General features: G+C 44.7%; 1 protein-coding gene across 1 annotated transcript in view; it reads left to right on the top strand.

Moving 5' to 3' along the window:
• Positions 1 to 15,454, top strand: part of SMCHD1 (structural maintenance of chromosomes flexible hinge domain containing 1) — a 2,274,803-nt gene that overhangs the window by 561,922 nt on the left and 1,697,427 nt on the right. Inside the window, exon 15 of the mRNA XM_086965602.1 lies at positions 8,180 to 8,286. Within this exon, the coding sequence (XP_086821728.1) occupies positions 8,180 to 8,286 (107 nt within the window). The remainder of the gene's footprint in view (positions 1 to 8,179; positions 8,287 to 15,454) is intronic.

Below are 15,454 nucleotides of genomic sequence, written 5' to 3'. Positions count from 1 at the left end.
ACGGACGCGTCCCTCCAGGGCTGGGGAGGCCACATGGGAGAGGCGGAGATCAGAGGCCTCTGGTCTCCGGCGGAGTCCTGGCTCCATATCAACCTTTTGGAGCTGCGTGCGATTCGTCTAGCACTGAAGGCATTCCTCCCCTCTGTCCGGGGGAGTGTAGTGCAGGTGTTCACGGACAACACCACCGCCATGTGGTACTGCAACAAACAGGGCGGGGTGGGGTCGTGGACCCTATGCCAGCAGGCTCTGCGCCTCTGTCAGTGGCTGGAACATCAGGGCATGACCCTGGTGGTTCAACACCTGGCAGGCTCTCTGAATGCCAGGGCGGACGAACTCAGCAGTCGATGCATGATGGATCACGAATGGCGTCTGAACTCGGACGTGGCGCAAGGCCTCTTTCAGCAATGGGGAGAGCCTTGGTTAGATCTATTCGCCACAGAAGAGAACGCGCAATGTCATCAGTTCTGCACGTTGGAATTTCCAAGGCGGCACTCGCTCGGAGACGCTTTTCGTCGCGAGTGGAGTTGCGGTCTATTGTACGCCTTTCCGCCTATACCACTTCTGCCCAGAGTACTGAAGAAGATCAGGCGCGACCGGGCCCAGGTTATCCTTGTGGCTCCGGACTGGGCCCGAAGATACTGGTATCCCGAGCTACTCAGCATGTCAGTCGATCCCCCGATTCGTCTGCCTCTTCGGGAGGACCTTCTGTCGCAGCAGCAGGGGACGGTTCTGCACCCGAACCTGTCCATTCTCCACCTACAAGCTTGGAGATTGAGCGGCGGCAGGTGAGGCCATTTGACTTGCCTCCCGAAGTCTGTGATGTCATTCTGGCCGCCAGGCGTCCCTCCACAAAGTCGGTATACGCCTGCAGGTGGAACAGATTTGTGGCATGGTGCACAGCAAAGGCTGTGGACCCACTCTCTGCACCCCTTTCTGAGGTTCTCCTCTTTCTTCTTTCTCTTGCCCAGCAGGGCTATGCTCTGGGCACTCTCAAGGGATACCTTTCTGCCCTTTCCGCCTTCTTACGGCCACCTGATCAGCCTTCCATGTTCAAGTCCCCCATTGTAAATAGGTTTTTGAAGGGCATCACACACATGTTCCCTCCTGTTCCCTTCGTGATGCCCCAGTGGGACTTGAATCTTGTGCTTACTTACCTCATGTGTGCTCCCTTTGAGCCGCTCCATAACTGTCCTCTCCGTCTTCTTACTCTGAAGACTGCTTTCCTGGTTGCCATCACCTCTGCCAGGAGAGTGAGTGAGCTCCAGACTCTTTCTTCTTCATCTCCTTTCCTCTCTGGTCATCCGGACTAGGTTGTGTTGCGAACAAGACCTTCCTTCTTGCCCAAGGTTGTCACGGCCTTCCACATCGGGCAGATCATTACTTTGCCCACCTTCTTTCCGCCTCCGCATCCCTCGAAAGAGGAAGAGAGGGTCCACCGGCTGGACCCAAAACGTGCGCTCTCTTATTATCTAGATCGCACACGCCAGTTCCGGGTGGATGGCCAACTCTTCGTTGGTTATGTCGGCGCTAAGAAGGGAAAGGCGGTGCACAAGCGGACCATCTCGTGGTGGATCATCTTGTGTATCCAGGCATGCTGCTCCATGGCCAAAAAGGAGCCCCATGCTGTATTGCGGGCTCATTCTACTCGGGCCACGGCGACTACAACTGCTCTGGGCCGAGGAGTGCCCCTTGCAGGACATTTTCCAGGCAGCTACGTGGACCTCGCTGCACACGTTTGCACAACACTACTGCCTGGACAGCCAAGTCTGGAGGGATGGCTACTTTGGCCGTTCCGTCCTCCAGGACTTTCTGGTGTGATTATTGGTTCGCAGACCCACCACCGGGGTTGGTATTGCTGGGGTATCTATTCTAAGGTAAGGAATCTATCACTAACGTGTCTCTTTCAGATGCACAAGTTACTACTTGTGTAACGATATATGTGTAAGAGACATTAGTTAGTGATAGATTCCTTACCGACCCACCCATCCTCCCCGTTCTGCGAACCGATATCTAGGGTTAAGGTCATCCCCTTTCAGGGCCCTAGTTTAATGGCACCAGTGTTGGTTCTATCATGGCTCAGCGTATCTGGCGCGGAAAAGCTGTGTATCAGAACTGACGTCAGCGCGCATGGGCGGCGTCTAAGTACTCCGACGACGTCATTCCGGCGCCGACGACGGACGCGGAGCCGCGGACGACGCCTACCGACGCGCAGGGGTATTGCTACGCAAAAATTTCCGGATCCAGTCTGACGCCTGGGGATATTCTAAGGTAAGGAATCTATCACTAACTAATGTCTCTTACAGATATATCTTTACACAAGTAGTAACCTGTGCTATAGTACATCTCTGAAAACTAATGTAGTGCATTCAACTTCCAGTACAACAACCAACAGCACAACCAAATACAGCAGTAAGAGTATATGGAAAAACTGATGCTTTTGTAACAAACAACCTCTTAAAATTCTTGACCTAGTCCATTTGATAAAATTAAAAGTCCCCTTATTTTTTACTTATCTGTCGATGATGTTTCAACCCTTTTTCGGAATACAAAGGTCTCATCAGTACTAAAGGAATATAGCGACATCTGTAATAATTAAGAAAACAGAATTAAGAAAAAGCGGTGGTCCATATCATGTGCAACGTGAGCATGTGTGAAGAGTCTACCCGAACATCCCTAATTAATAGGGGACAGAAATTGGTAGCATCTATTACGAGTGTGCCCCATTAAAATGACCTGTGCCCCCTAGTGAATAGGGAACATATGTACTCACTCAGGGTAGCATTGCCTGTAAGGGTGGAAATCACAGGTTTTGCTGAACATTCCATCTAAATAAATAAACCAGGGCTATCCCTGATAGACTCATTAACCTCATAGATGCTAGTAAACATCCCTCCCCAGTGCTGCGCTGTCCATTGGAACTAGTGCTGAATGGACGTCCAATGGTCGTGCGCAGCACTGGGGAGGTAGTGCTGCCGTCGGCCAACGCACCGACGCAGCACTTAAGGGGTTAACTTAGGGTGAGGCTTACTCCTGAATGGACAGGAACCACAGCAAACAGTGAGTGTGGAGTTGCAGTGATGAAGAGTTTGAGAGGAGCATGCAAGCGAATCATTTAAAAACCCAATTAGAAAGTGCTGAACAAGCAAATATCAAAAACAGGGGGGGGGGGGGGGGGGGGGGGGAGTACGTGAAACAAAACCACTGTGGAGTGCTACAATCTGCCCATGAGCATGCTAAAGAGGAATTGAAAGTCATTGAGGAATTGGAGAGAGAATGTCTCCAGTATTAAATCATTTATAGATTCACATGCTTGAATCTTCCCCGTAATCATGGTGCGAGCCCCACGGTATTTAAAATAAGTAGTACCATGTAAGTACACTAAAAGACGTAGAGAAAGTAATTGACATTGTTAACCAATTGACATGGTTTAAATAGACTCTTACTACAGCCAATCAAAAACAAGCTCCTGAACCATGCTTCCCCTGCAGAACTACAATACCTCAGAACTCTAACCTTACGTAGTTTGTGAAGGAGCTATGTGCTATGTGTGAAGGAGCTGGTGCTATGCTCAGTTGTTCCAAATTTGTAAACTTTTGAACATTGTTGTCTCATAGAAAGGAAACATTGGACTGCTCCAGCTCTAAGGTACTGTTTTACTCGGTATGTTTTACATCATGTCAGGGGGATCTAAGAAAAAGCATTTCAGGCTCTGTAAATCTTTTGGAAAACCAAAACTTTTCTTAGAATATCCCATAAGGAGTGTCTATACTTTTTACATTCTGATCACAAACATAAAGTCTGTAAACATTGCAGAATGTTTTCTGCCAAGACATTCATGTCCAGGGAAGCCAAACTATTCTTATGGCTCCAAAAGAAGTCTCTGCCACAACCTAGTTGTGATGAGGATGTGGGTTCAAGTCGCTCTCCACCCGAGTGTAAACTGAATAATGTTTCATTGACCCAAAAAGACTGAAAGCTACTGAAAAAAACTCCAGATTCACTCAGAAGAGATCTTCTGCCTCTTTTTCAGTGCTTGTCGCTCATCTGAAAGAGTCATCGTCCACGAAAATTAAACCATCTACAGACCCTACGACAACTGTGCCAACAAGAACTTTGTTGACGGTACGTTCCCCATCACTTCCAGTCACCAAAGTGATGACGGTAACTCCGACAACGTAGACGATAAAAATCAAAAACAACCACCACCTCGTCACTGTCATCGTCCACTGCCATACTGTGACAGCAACTTTGAAATCTCCGATCTCAAGAAAATCTTCAGTGGCCATAATGATTCGAAAGAATATCACTTCTTCGTCTGCACCATCATGGGCGAGTGTGTCGACGAGACAGAAAAAAAGCTGCGCTCTTTGCTGAAGGGGCTTCTATATGACCAGACGTCACCAAGTAAAATGTCTCTCTGTTCTTCCAGCTCATCTCCTTGACACTGAGAAATCAGGGAATGAAGTGCTTTTCTGGCCAGTGTATAGCCCTTCTCAACTAAGTGTAAAGTGTCAGGAGACAGATGAGGAGGAAGACCCTATCAGAGACACTTCAACTTACCTGGAAGGAACCTATTCTTTTGCTGCTCGCCAGCAGTCTGTGTCCAACAGTTATGACTCTTTCCAAGACCACTACTCTTATGAAGAACCCTATGAGGAACACCAGGGCTCAAGGGAGGATACCTTTCGGTTAATTTCTCTTTGGTCACCAACTTAAGCACATCCTTCGTGACTCCTACAAATGCTTTCCAAAAGCAAATGTACCAATGCCTCTCACTCCGGGTCACTCAGATGCACCTGGAACTACACCTTTGCCAAAGAGTCCAGTGCCTATTCTCATACAAGAGGACAGGACAGTATTTCCTCCCATTACCATCAGGGATGATTATAGCGATGCTGATAATCAACCAGAGGAAGGGGAACTACTTTGGGACCCAACTATAGCGTGTCAGGAGTGGGATGGTGATGTTGTCTCTTTATCATCACCTTCGCCAGTAAGTCATCTGGTAGACATAGGAGGGTTTCACAAATTATTGGAACATGCTTCCAAGAGGTTTGATCTGTCTCTTCCAGTGAAACAAACACAATGCTTTCTGTATGATTTTAATTACTCTGCAAGAAAATCCATCTGATCTATCCCAATTGTCAGCTATATTTGGGAAGACCTTAAACTGATGAAGAACCCAGCTTCACTCTCTCCGGTTGTTACCTGGCTGCACAAGAAATAGAAGGTGCCAGAATCTTCACCAGCTTGTTTGATAGGGCATTCTCTCCCAGATCCGGAAGTCATGCAGGCTGCCCAGCTATACTCCAGAAATCCTTTTGCCCCCTGCTCAGCAGCAACAGATGAGGAAGGCAGGAGGCTAGATAACTTCGGTAAGCGTTATTCAGCAGTGGCACCTGCTTCAGTCACGGCCAGAAATGCGTTTGCTATTCTGAGTGGCTACAACTGCAAATGTGGTCTGATCTATCAGCTTTCTTGAAGGTCCTTCCGGATGACCAGAAAAAAGAGGCAATAGAAATCCTACCCGAAGGTGCTAAGGCGTCCTCTGAAATTATAGACACTGCCATGAACATCTCCTCCACCTTATTCAAGCAGATGGCAGGTGTAGAAGTATTGCGCCGACAGGGCTGATTAAAAGCCACCTCTTTCTGCCCTGAGGTACAAGCAAAAATTCTGGATTTGCCCTCTGATGAAAAGTTTTTTGGGGAAACACGTAGATGACATTCTTCAGGTCATCAAAGCTGATAGACACTTCACATTCCCTAGGAACGTAAAATAAATGTGAAGTCCTAAGGCAACTCAAACAATTGTCACAAAGTATGATAATAAATACATGGAAGGAGCCAAGGTTTACCAATATACAACATCTATTTTATTATCTTACAAACAATACAAAAACCTTAATAACCATGTTCAATAATTAAATTAATTCCCCTGCTCACTCCAAACATAACCACATTCACTCATCCACTTTCATACTCTGAATACATTCAAATTGATAGTGACAAAAAATAAGAAATTAAAATGATGAATTCCACAATTGCTGATCAGACTACTTCATAAGTATTGTTCATTCAAATTGATAGATTCAGCACTACAGCAATCAATAATGCATGACTGAAAACACAATGATATCTATGAAGAGAAATGAGTAAATCATGAATCCCTTACATGCATAAAAATAACATCCAAAAACACCCAGTGCAATTAAAACTCTAATGTGCCAAGTTGAATAAAATACCCTGGATATTGCAGGAGTCTGAGTACAATTCTGCGAATACAGTGAAGAGTCCTTTCCAAAAAAGGTAATGTTGACCAGCAGAAAGTGTCTAAAATTAGAATTAGAAGAGGATAATTTTTGTTGAGGAATAGCGAGGTTTCATTGGGCATGGAGGGCCTCGATTTTAACATGACTGCCCAACTGAAGCAATGGCCTGGTATGCGATGTATGCGTTGTCCGTAATTTAATCAATTGCACGAATCTGACCGTGATGTTTGTAAGCGCCGTCCATGATCACTGAAATGCCTCTAAGATGATATAGAGAGGATGTTTTCAATGAGTCAGGCGGGTTTTCATAAAACCCTATGTGAGCTTAGTGTGTAGTGAGAGAAGTGCAGTGTAAATGTGGATTAAAACTGGCTACCGGGTTAGCTATCGGTACATTTATTCAGCTACCCTGTGTCAGAATTAAAAACAGCAAATCTGATAAGGAAACTGTCAGAATTAAAGGCAGCTACATTAAAGTGTAATCAACATGTTTAGCCCTTGGGACCTATCAAGTGTCATGGCCTTCATCAGGATCAACAAAACAGCTACTGCAAACAGTGAGTGAATGAACAAATACATGTGCGAGAAATGGAAACAGTGGTGTGTAATACTGAACCACAGGTCTTTTTGTTCAGTATGATCACCGGTGGGACCTACAGAACATAGGGCGCTAGCCGCATCTGTCCTGGGCCATTTAGCCAAAGGTACATACGCCTACCAACCGCTCCTGCAGGCCTTCTGGACATATGTGACCTCATACCTTAGCCATTGGTAGGCGTGTGTATATTGGTAAGAGTCTATTCCACTTCCGCTCCTTTTTTGTTTCCACTTCCCATGCAGATTACTTAGCGCCTACATTGTTATTGTTTTTAGATCACAGCAAGAGTTTGCAATAAAGAGTGTGTTAACTGTAATACTTCCACGGTACAACATTTATTATGTAAGTTGATGAGGAAAGTAGTAATTTGTTCAGTTGTCCTATGCCAATGATGGTTTAACGTATGCTCCTGAGCTCCTCCCTCGCAGCGAGGGAGTTGTAGCCCACATCAAGACTAAGTTCTTGACGCGAGGAGGAACCCCTGTGATGAATCATGACACCTTTGGTGTGTGAGGGGAACCGTCCTTAAAAGAGATCCCCCTCTCAGCAAGGTTGATACATTTTCTCTCAGACTCCTGTTCTGTACCCGTGGGTTGTTTTGTGATAAATATTACGAGTGGGGAGGTTGCCCACGCAGGTCCTTAAATGTCCTCAAAGCCCCCTTTTGTGTGTTTTACTGTGACATGTAGTTAGCCATCATAACAAGCTATGGGAAGAGGTTTGCTTTCTCTACAGGTCATGCGCTTAAAGACCATCTTCTGTGTGTTCATTCCCTGAAGAAAATTCTAGAGCTTACAGGCAGGCACGGATTGCCCCTTGAATCCCACAGCAGGCCTCAGGGGTGCACAACTATAAGCACTGCACCTTCAGAGCTTTAATCTATGCAAGACCAAGAGGAGCAGAAGCCTATTGAGGCATAACACTGCTGGCACGTGAAAGCAAGGCTTGCAATAGCTTGGTGAAGGCATAGATCAGGCTTATCTGCTTTGCCCTTTACATACCAGAGGAATAAGTGAACTGTCGGAGAGTGGACTTTTCATAGAGGAATGTTGTACAGATACTGTAATAACAATTATACTTTTCTAATAGGGGCACATGGATACTGGAATGAGCGAGAGAACTTGCAAATTAATTTTCACAAAGTTACAAAGCACAGAGATCTGGTTTATAACTGAAAAAACAAGTCAGTCCTTTTACCGCTCCCATTGTGCGTTGAGATATTGCTTGTTTAAACTTGAGAATAGATACCTGAATACTTTACTGAATGCATGCAGTTTAATCTTTGTGCCATTTGGGTTTCATTCATTCAGGAACCTCAAGCCTTGTACGGTGAAACCAAATGTATTCCAATAACGAAACTGGACAGGACTGTGACAACCAGCACAGTAAAAAAATATATTGAAGATGAAATGGCTAAGTATGTTGAAATTAAATGGCTTATATTTTACTATTTATTTGTGATGTAGAGCAAGGTGATGATTGTCCTCCATTATTGAATCTTTATTGATTAAAATGAACACTAATTATCTCGGCATATAATTACAATCCCAGAACTAACACATTTACAAGTGAAACATTTTGAAAACTGAGCTGTACCCATTTTCTAGTAGTTTTTTAAAGAATTATTCTATTCAAAACACATGTTATTATAACTTTTTTTATTGAGTTTCTCACAAAAACAAAACATAACGAAAAAAAAGCAAGCAGTGCAAAAGACAGTATAGAAATCAATGGAAATACCATTGCTGTAGATCCAGGCAGGGTCACGAATAATAAAACATTACTATGTCACTTAGGTAAAAGACATCCATTGGCAATAGCAAAATGACAAGCCCTAGGCACAAAACCATTCACTCAAGAAGTACACAGACTTATGCTATCACTCTTGGCCTACATATATAGTATTAGGTAGCAAAGAAGAAACCGAATCCTCGCATCTCATTTTCCTTGGCATCGCCCAAGCTAGCATAGCCTTCTTTGTTACATTTATTAAGAAGTAGCCAAAAAGTCATGATTGCATCCTCAGCCTCTTCTGTACAGGCGAGACGCATATGAACTTCCTCTGCTGCCCCTCCATTCACAGAGGTCCCTAAGCCAAGAGTCAATCTGTGGCAGCCTGCTACCCATCCAGTACAATGGCTGTTCTACTTTTCTCTAATAATAATGCAAGCTGGGAAAGCTTGTAGGGGATCTTGCGAACCTTGGGTCTGGCCACCACTCCCAGGAGGCAAGCCAGCGGGGTGAGGGGGATTTCAATATATGTTTCCCTTACTATCGCTGTTGGTCGTACCAAGTATGGAATTCGATGTTCGGAGTGACACCTCCTCTCATCAATAAACGCACCAGTGTATCTCCACTCAGCATTCTCACATACAGTGACTTTTCCCAGTTGTCATAGTTGGTCAACCACCTCGCTGCTTGATGCAAAGTGCCTGCGTGATAATAAACAAGTAGGTCTGGGAGAATTAAGAACACCACTCTACTGCGCCTCCCCACCACCACACCAGCTTAATGAGCAGGCTATCCGATTTTATGGAAGAATTGCGGCCTAAGTGAAAACAACAAGTTTTGGACTAAATGAAGACACCAAGTAAGGAAGATAATCTTTGCCACCTCTGCTCTGCCCATGATCGATAAAGGGAGCCTAGTCCAGAGAACTATAGAGCCTTCCATCCTCTCTTCGAAATTATCTACATACAGGCGATTAAATGAAACCTCAGTGTAAACGATTTAACGCCGATGTTCTGAAACCCCTCAGTTTCCCATCAGAGGCCCAGATCCAGAAGCCGGGTTGAATGCATGCCGATCAAGCTACCAAGCAGAAAAAATGACTTACGGACATCGACTCGGATGCCGGACACCAGTCTAAAAGCAGAGAGCAAGCACATCAAGACTGGCAGGATCGTTCCGGGGTATGGACATAAAGAAGTGCATCATCTGCGTATAGGGAGATAACATGCAAGGTGCCCCATACACAGATTCCCCACTGCTCCAGCTCCCTAGGGAACATTAAGGCCAGGGCTACAATTGTGAGAGCGAATAGCAGAGGTGTTATGGGGCCACCCGGTCTCGTCCCTCTCCCCACCGACCACTCTTCTGAGAGGTCACCTTCAACTCTAACGTGGACCATAGACCCAAGTACCGAACACAGGCCCCAATCCCATACCCTTCAGAACAGTCATTAGGTAACCCCACTCCACTGTTCCAAAGGAGTTTTCTAAGTCTGGGGAGACCAGGGCCAGTTCCCAATTGTCATTGATGGTCTCGTGGAGGACATGCGTCATAAAGCCGCATTGATTTTGATTTGCTAACTTTTAAATGACCCCTTCCTGTCTAGTCGCAAGCAACTTGCACAGAACGTTGATGTCCGAATTAAACATTGTGAGTGGTGTATAATAGGAGGGGTCTGCTGCGTCCCCTCCTGGTTTTGCCATAAGACCGACAACTCCCTCCCTCAAGGTGGGTGGAAAAACACCACTCCTCTGTGCCTCCTGAAATACCTCTAGCAGCCTTTCTTTTAGTATTGTGCAATAGGCCTGAAAGTATGTCACGGGGAATCCATCCCCTCCGGGGGTCTTAGACCTATTAAGCGTCTTTATGGCCTCTCCAGGTTCTTCCAAAGAGATCTCCCTCTCTAGCTCCTGCACAAGGTTCGGAGGTAGGACAGGTAATCCCACACTACCCAGAGCTCTAGCATATGTGCATAAATATGGAGTATTGGGGAGGGGGGGGGGGGGTTCTCCTGCTCCCGTCGTAGTATCCAGGCTAGCATCCTGCCAAACTTCTCCCCCTTTCTATAAAGATGCGAATAGTATGTGCACAGCGTGTATTTATCTAGAGTGTCCCAGGCATGCCACACCTCTCTGAGGACCCGAAGCACCTCCACCCTGAACTCCGGAGTGGACAGGTCAGAGCACTGAAGCTCTGTCAAGCAGCGCTCCTGGCTCACAAGGTCAGCCACTGTTTCTTGACCCCACACCTAGTACCTGTACAGGCCCCCCTCATAACTGCTTTGAGAGCCTCCTCGTCTGGTGGCCTAGTGGTGGTGTTTCTCAATTAATCAATAAAAAGTCAGTGAGACAGGATGCCAATGTCTCCCCACACACTGAGTCTGCCAGGAGGTCAGAGGGCATGCGCCATCTACTCTCCCAATGTACGGTGTTACCCCGCCACATGCGCAGCAGCAAGGAGGCATGGTCAGAGAGATAACTCCCCAAGTGAGACACGTCGTGCAATCTCCTGAAGAGTGCTGAAGAGGACACTATTAAGCTCAAGGAAGTATAGATGGCAAATTCCCTTGCCTTCACTGCTGACCTTGGTAATGTCATGTACATCTGTGTTTTGTCTGCCACTATACATGGACTCATGCCAGCTGCACCAGCCTAGGTTTCAGTACCATCAACGGTTACCCCAAGGATATTAGTGGACAGTAGCTGTCACACGTACTTCAGTTCTTTGTCCCACCTCTTGTGTGGAGCTGCTTCAGGTAATTCACATTGTGTAAGATGAAAGAAGGAATATTTATTAAAAGGATAAGGTACTTCTCTTTTGGGGAACAAAAATCTGAAAGATAGTTAATCTTTCTGCTTATTCCGTAATGCCATTCATCTAATCTATTCACAATGTTAATTAATCAATAGCATTTTTTTCCTATTACTTTTCATTGGCTTCACATTTTTTCTATCTTTAATTTCTGAAGTGTGGAAAACTTGGTAGCCCTGATTTCGCAGGAGCTAGTGACAACTCAGTGGATCAAGTATGCCATTTTTGGAGGGCTTCTTGCTTATGACTTTTCTTTATCCACCGTGCCATCAGGTGCTGGTATATTGGCACTGGTGCAAAATTTCCTTTACGTGACCTAATCCCTCTTAAAGAGTTTCATATGATGAGTCTGTGGAATGAATATGTATTCGTCAGAAAGAAAGTTACACAAGGTAAGGATCTCACTTTCCTCCTATTTTTCACTGAATCTAAAGTATACTTTGCCTTCATCAAAGTGTGCTTAGTGGCAATGAATGCATACAGAAAACCAATTTCGCAGTGCTTTAATCACCAATATTTCATTGATGTACAGTTTCTTTGAAGGTTTTAGGAAAGTGTTTCCTTTGATCAGGAAACCTACTCTTTCAAGTTTGCTAAACATAGTGGGACCAATTCTCAAAGGTAAACTTGCACTTTTGTGTAAGTTTGCGCCTTTTAGGTATTCACAAACATATGATTTAATAGTAATTTTACGACTGCAGCGACTCCGCAGTCATGGTGGAAAACTCTATACATAAAAAGGTAGGCCTGCCCTATCTTATAGGCCTGTCCTATCTTTTTATGTGGGGAGATCTCCGCCCCGACTGTGGAGTCTTCGCAGTCATAAAGTCACTATTAAATCATATGTTGGTGAATACCCAAAAAGCTTTGTCCATCATGTGGAGGGCAAAATCGGGACCAGGAGCCTGACTGCTGCATAGTTACTATTATAGCTAGTGGTTGAAGAGTGGCAATTCCATCTGAAGGTGGCACAAGGTCTCATGTGAATGAGGAAAACCTTGGCTCGATCTCCAAGCCATTACTGAGAACATGCAATGTCAGCACTTCAGCAAATTGGAGTTTCCAAGACGTCTGTGTCTCAGAGAGACATTCCACCTTGAGTGGACCTCAGTACTCCTGAAGGCCTTTCCGTCGATACCGCCCTTGCTCTGAATTCTCAAGATCAGGACAGACCCACGCCCCATGTCATCCTAGTGTCTCCAGATTGGACACAGAATGTATGGGTTTGAGCATCTATCCTCCAATCCTGCTCCCACTCTGGGAGGATGTGCTGTTACAGCTGCAGTGCCAGATTCTGCACCCGGACCGTCTTAGTCTTCACCTTCATGCTTTGAGGTTGTGCAGCGACCGCTAATTACTTTCGACCTTCCGCTGGAGGTGGGTAATGTCAACTTGGCAGCCAGGCATCCCTCGACTAAAATTGAATACGCCTTTCATTGTAATACATTTGTGGATTGGTGTGGACTAGGCAGATAGACCCCCTCCAGACTACATTATCTGATATTTTGTTTTGTTTTATCCCTGACGCAGCAAGGCTTTTTTCTTGGCAATGTTAAAGCTCTTTCTGCTTTTTTGCGGTTGCTGAATCAACCTTCATTGTTTAGGTTTCCAGTTGTAAACCTTTTTTTTAAAGGATTACAACACTTGTTCCCTCCCTTTGCCTTTGTCATGCCACAGTGGGACCTTAACTTGCTCCTCATGTTTCTGATGTGCACTCTGTTCAAGCCATTTCATATCTGCCCTTTTGAATAGATACCAAAGCAGAACCTATTTGAAAGTGGTTCTGTGGATTGGCTCAGACCAGAAAGTCCTGCATGACCTAGCTGGCAAAATTTCCCTTTTGGCGGGCCCGACTGTCCTGATAACAATGCTTCATGAACGTATGGAGTGGTGCCCACGTAGCCGCCTGGCAAATGTCTAGGACTTGGCTCCACATGCTAACGCAGTGGTAGCAGTTTTGGCCCTGGTAGAATGAGAATGCAGTCCTTCTGGAGGCTGTTTTGTATCCAAATTGTGACCAGTCTTAATTCAGGCACGATCTATCTGCTTCTTAGCCACATGATAGTGTTCCTCGTCACCATTACATTGGTGCAGCTGGTGAGTGAGCTTCAAGCTCTCTGTATCAATCTGCCGGACACTGCCTTCTTCCCAGGCCAACAGGTTCTGCAGGCGTGAGCATCCTTCTTCACAAAAGTTCTGAAGCTGTTCCACGCCAGTCAAACCATCACCCTGACAACGTTCTTTGCCCCACATCACCCCTCTAAAGAGGAGGAGAGACCCCATCGCTTGGACCCCAAGAGAGTGCTGAACTTTCACATAGACCTACCAAGTAACACTGGGTTGACAATCAACTCTTTGTGGAGTTCTCTGGAGCAAAAAAGGCAAAGCTGTGCAGAAGAGAACTTTCGCCTGATGGATCATGCCCTGCTTTAAAATCTGCTATGCACTGCTAAAAAGCACCCTCTGGAAAGTCTGCATGCTCATTCTGCCAGAGCCAAAGCTGCTACCAGTGCATTCACACGTTGAGTCCCTATCCGAGACAATTTCTAGGTGAATACATCAGCTTCCCTCAATAAATAAGGGGTGCATCACAGGCCCCTGTGGCGCAAGGAGCCCCCCAACCCTTCAGTGGATTCAAATTCAGCTGAGAGTCAATTAATAGATCTAAGATATAGGAAACTCAGGGGCCTTCATCACATTCTACTGGAAGACTCCATCTTTTTGTGTTACGCCATTGCATACATTTATGAAGAGTTATTGTCTGAACAGTCGGGGCCACTGAATGGGGCATTTTGCCCCTCTATCCTGCAGGACTTTCTGGTCTGAGTGTATCCACAGACCTACCTATAAATAGGTACTGCTTTGGTATCTATTCAAAATGTGAATGAAGAATTTGGGTCTAGAAGTCTATATCCGAAGAACAAGTTACCTTTGGTTACGCTCCTTCTATCTAGTCGCCTATTTCTCACCGACCTGCAACTGACTTGAGCGCAATGGAGTGGCACCTACATAGGCTAACCATGTCATTTCAGGAGCGGAAGAGCGTCAGCGCAGAGTTGCAAGGCATGGCACCACCTACTGACGCTTAGAGGTATCGCTGTAAAGTTTCCTGATCCCGTTCAATGTCTGGGTACTATTAAAAAGATCAGAAATTTGGAGCTCCCGAAAAAAAAAAAATGGGAATTAGCACACATCAATTAGAAATCTCAATAGAGTTCATTAAGGCATCAAATATCCGTGATGATTAGTAGCAAAAGCAGGTCCAGATTTTTCATATAGTCGTAAAGGTTGTTCTTTATTGATAAATATATTCAGTTGTTTAAATCCAGTGGTCACAAAATTCATTTAGCCAACGCGTTTCGTCTCATGCGAGACTTCTTCAGGGCTCTAAGAAAACATATATACACACCACTTAAAATCTGTACATATATACATATATACAAACAAACGTTACATCACTTGCTGTCTCAATCAAAACTGAAATATTACAGAGTTAGCTAATCTGAATATTACAAATGTATTAGAATAACATGATCATAACAAATTAATACGAAATAGCAAATTACTGGAATGATATTCAAGCCTTTTATGACTGTATGGTTTTTCCGAGAGGAAGGTAAGAATATTCAGCATATATCATTAAATTCATGATTTCACAAAGAAACATTTCATACAATTGTGAATACAATTTACTGTCTCGTACTCACTAAAAAATGTTTTTTTAAAGTTAACATGATGTCTCTTAAGATCAATCATGATCCACAGATCTTATATATATATATATATATAACATACCTCAGAATTTTATATACGTTGTTTGTTCGTATTCCACTAGCAAAAAGAACTCGGGGACACAAATAAATATAGTGCCAAGATAATCATAGAGAAACAAGTGGTGAGATATTCCACTCAACCTTTTTTTAAGGCAATTAAACATTTTTATTAACAAGGCTATCAGGCCTCAAACAGTGAAGGGACGTTTATGTTGAAAAGAGACCCATTATAAAAAAAAAATTCAACAATGATATACAATGTTATACAAA

This window comes from Lissotriton vulgaris, chromosome 4_1 (assembly GCF_964263255.1).
Source record: "Lissotriton vulgaris chromosome 4_1, aLisVul1.2, whole genome shotgun sequence".
NCBI lineage: Eukaryota > Metazoa > Chordata > Amphibia > Caudata > Salamandridae > Lissotriton > Lissotriton vulgaris.
Note: the sequence above shows the minus strand (reverse complement) of the source record. Positions and strands in the feature narration are given on the sequence as shown.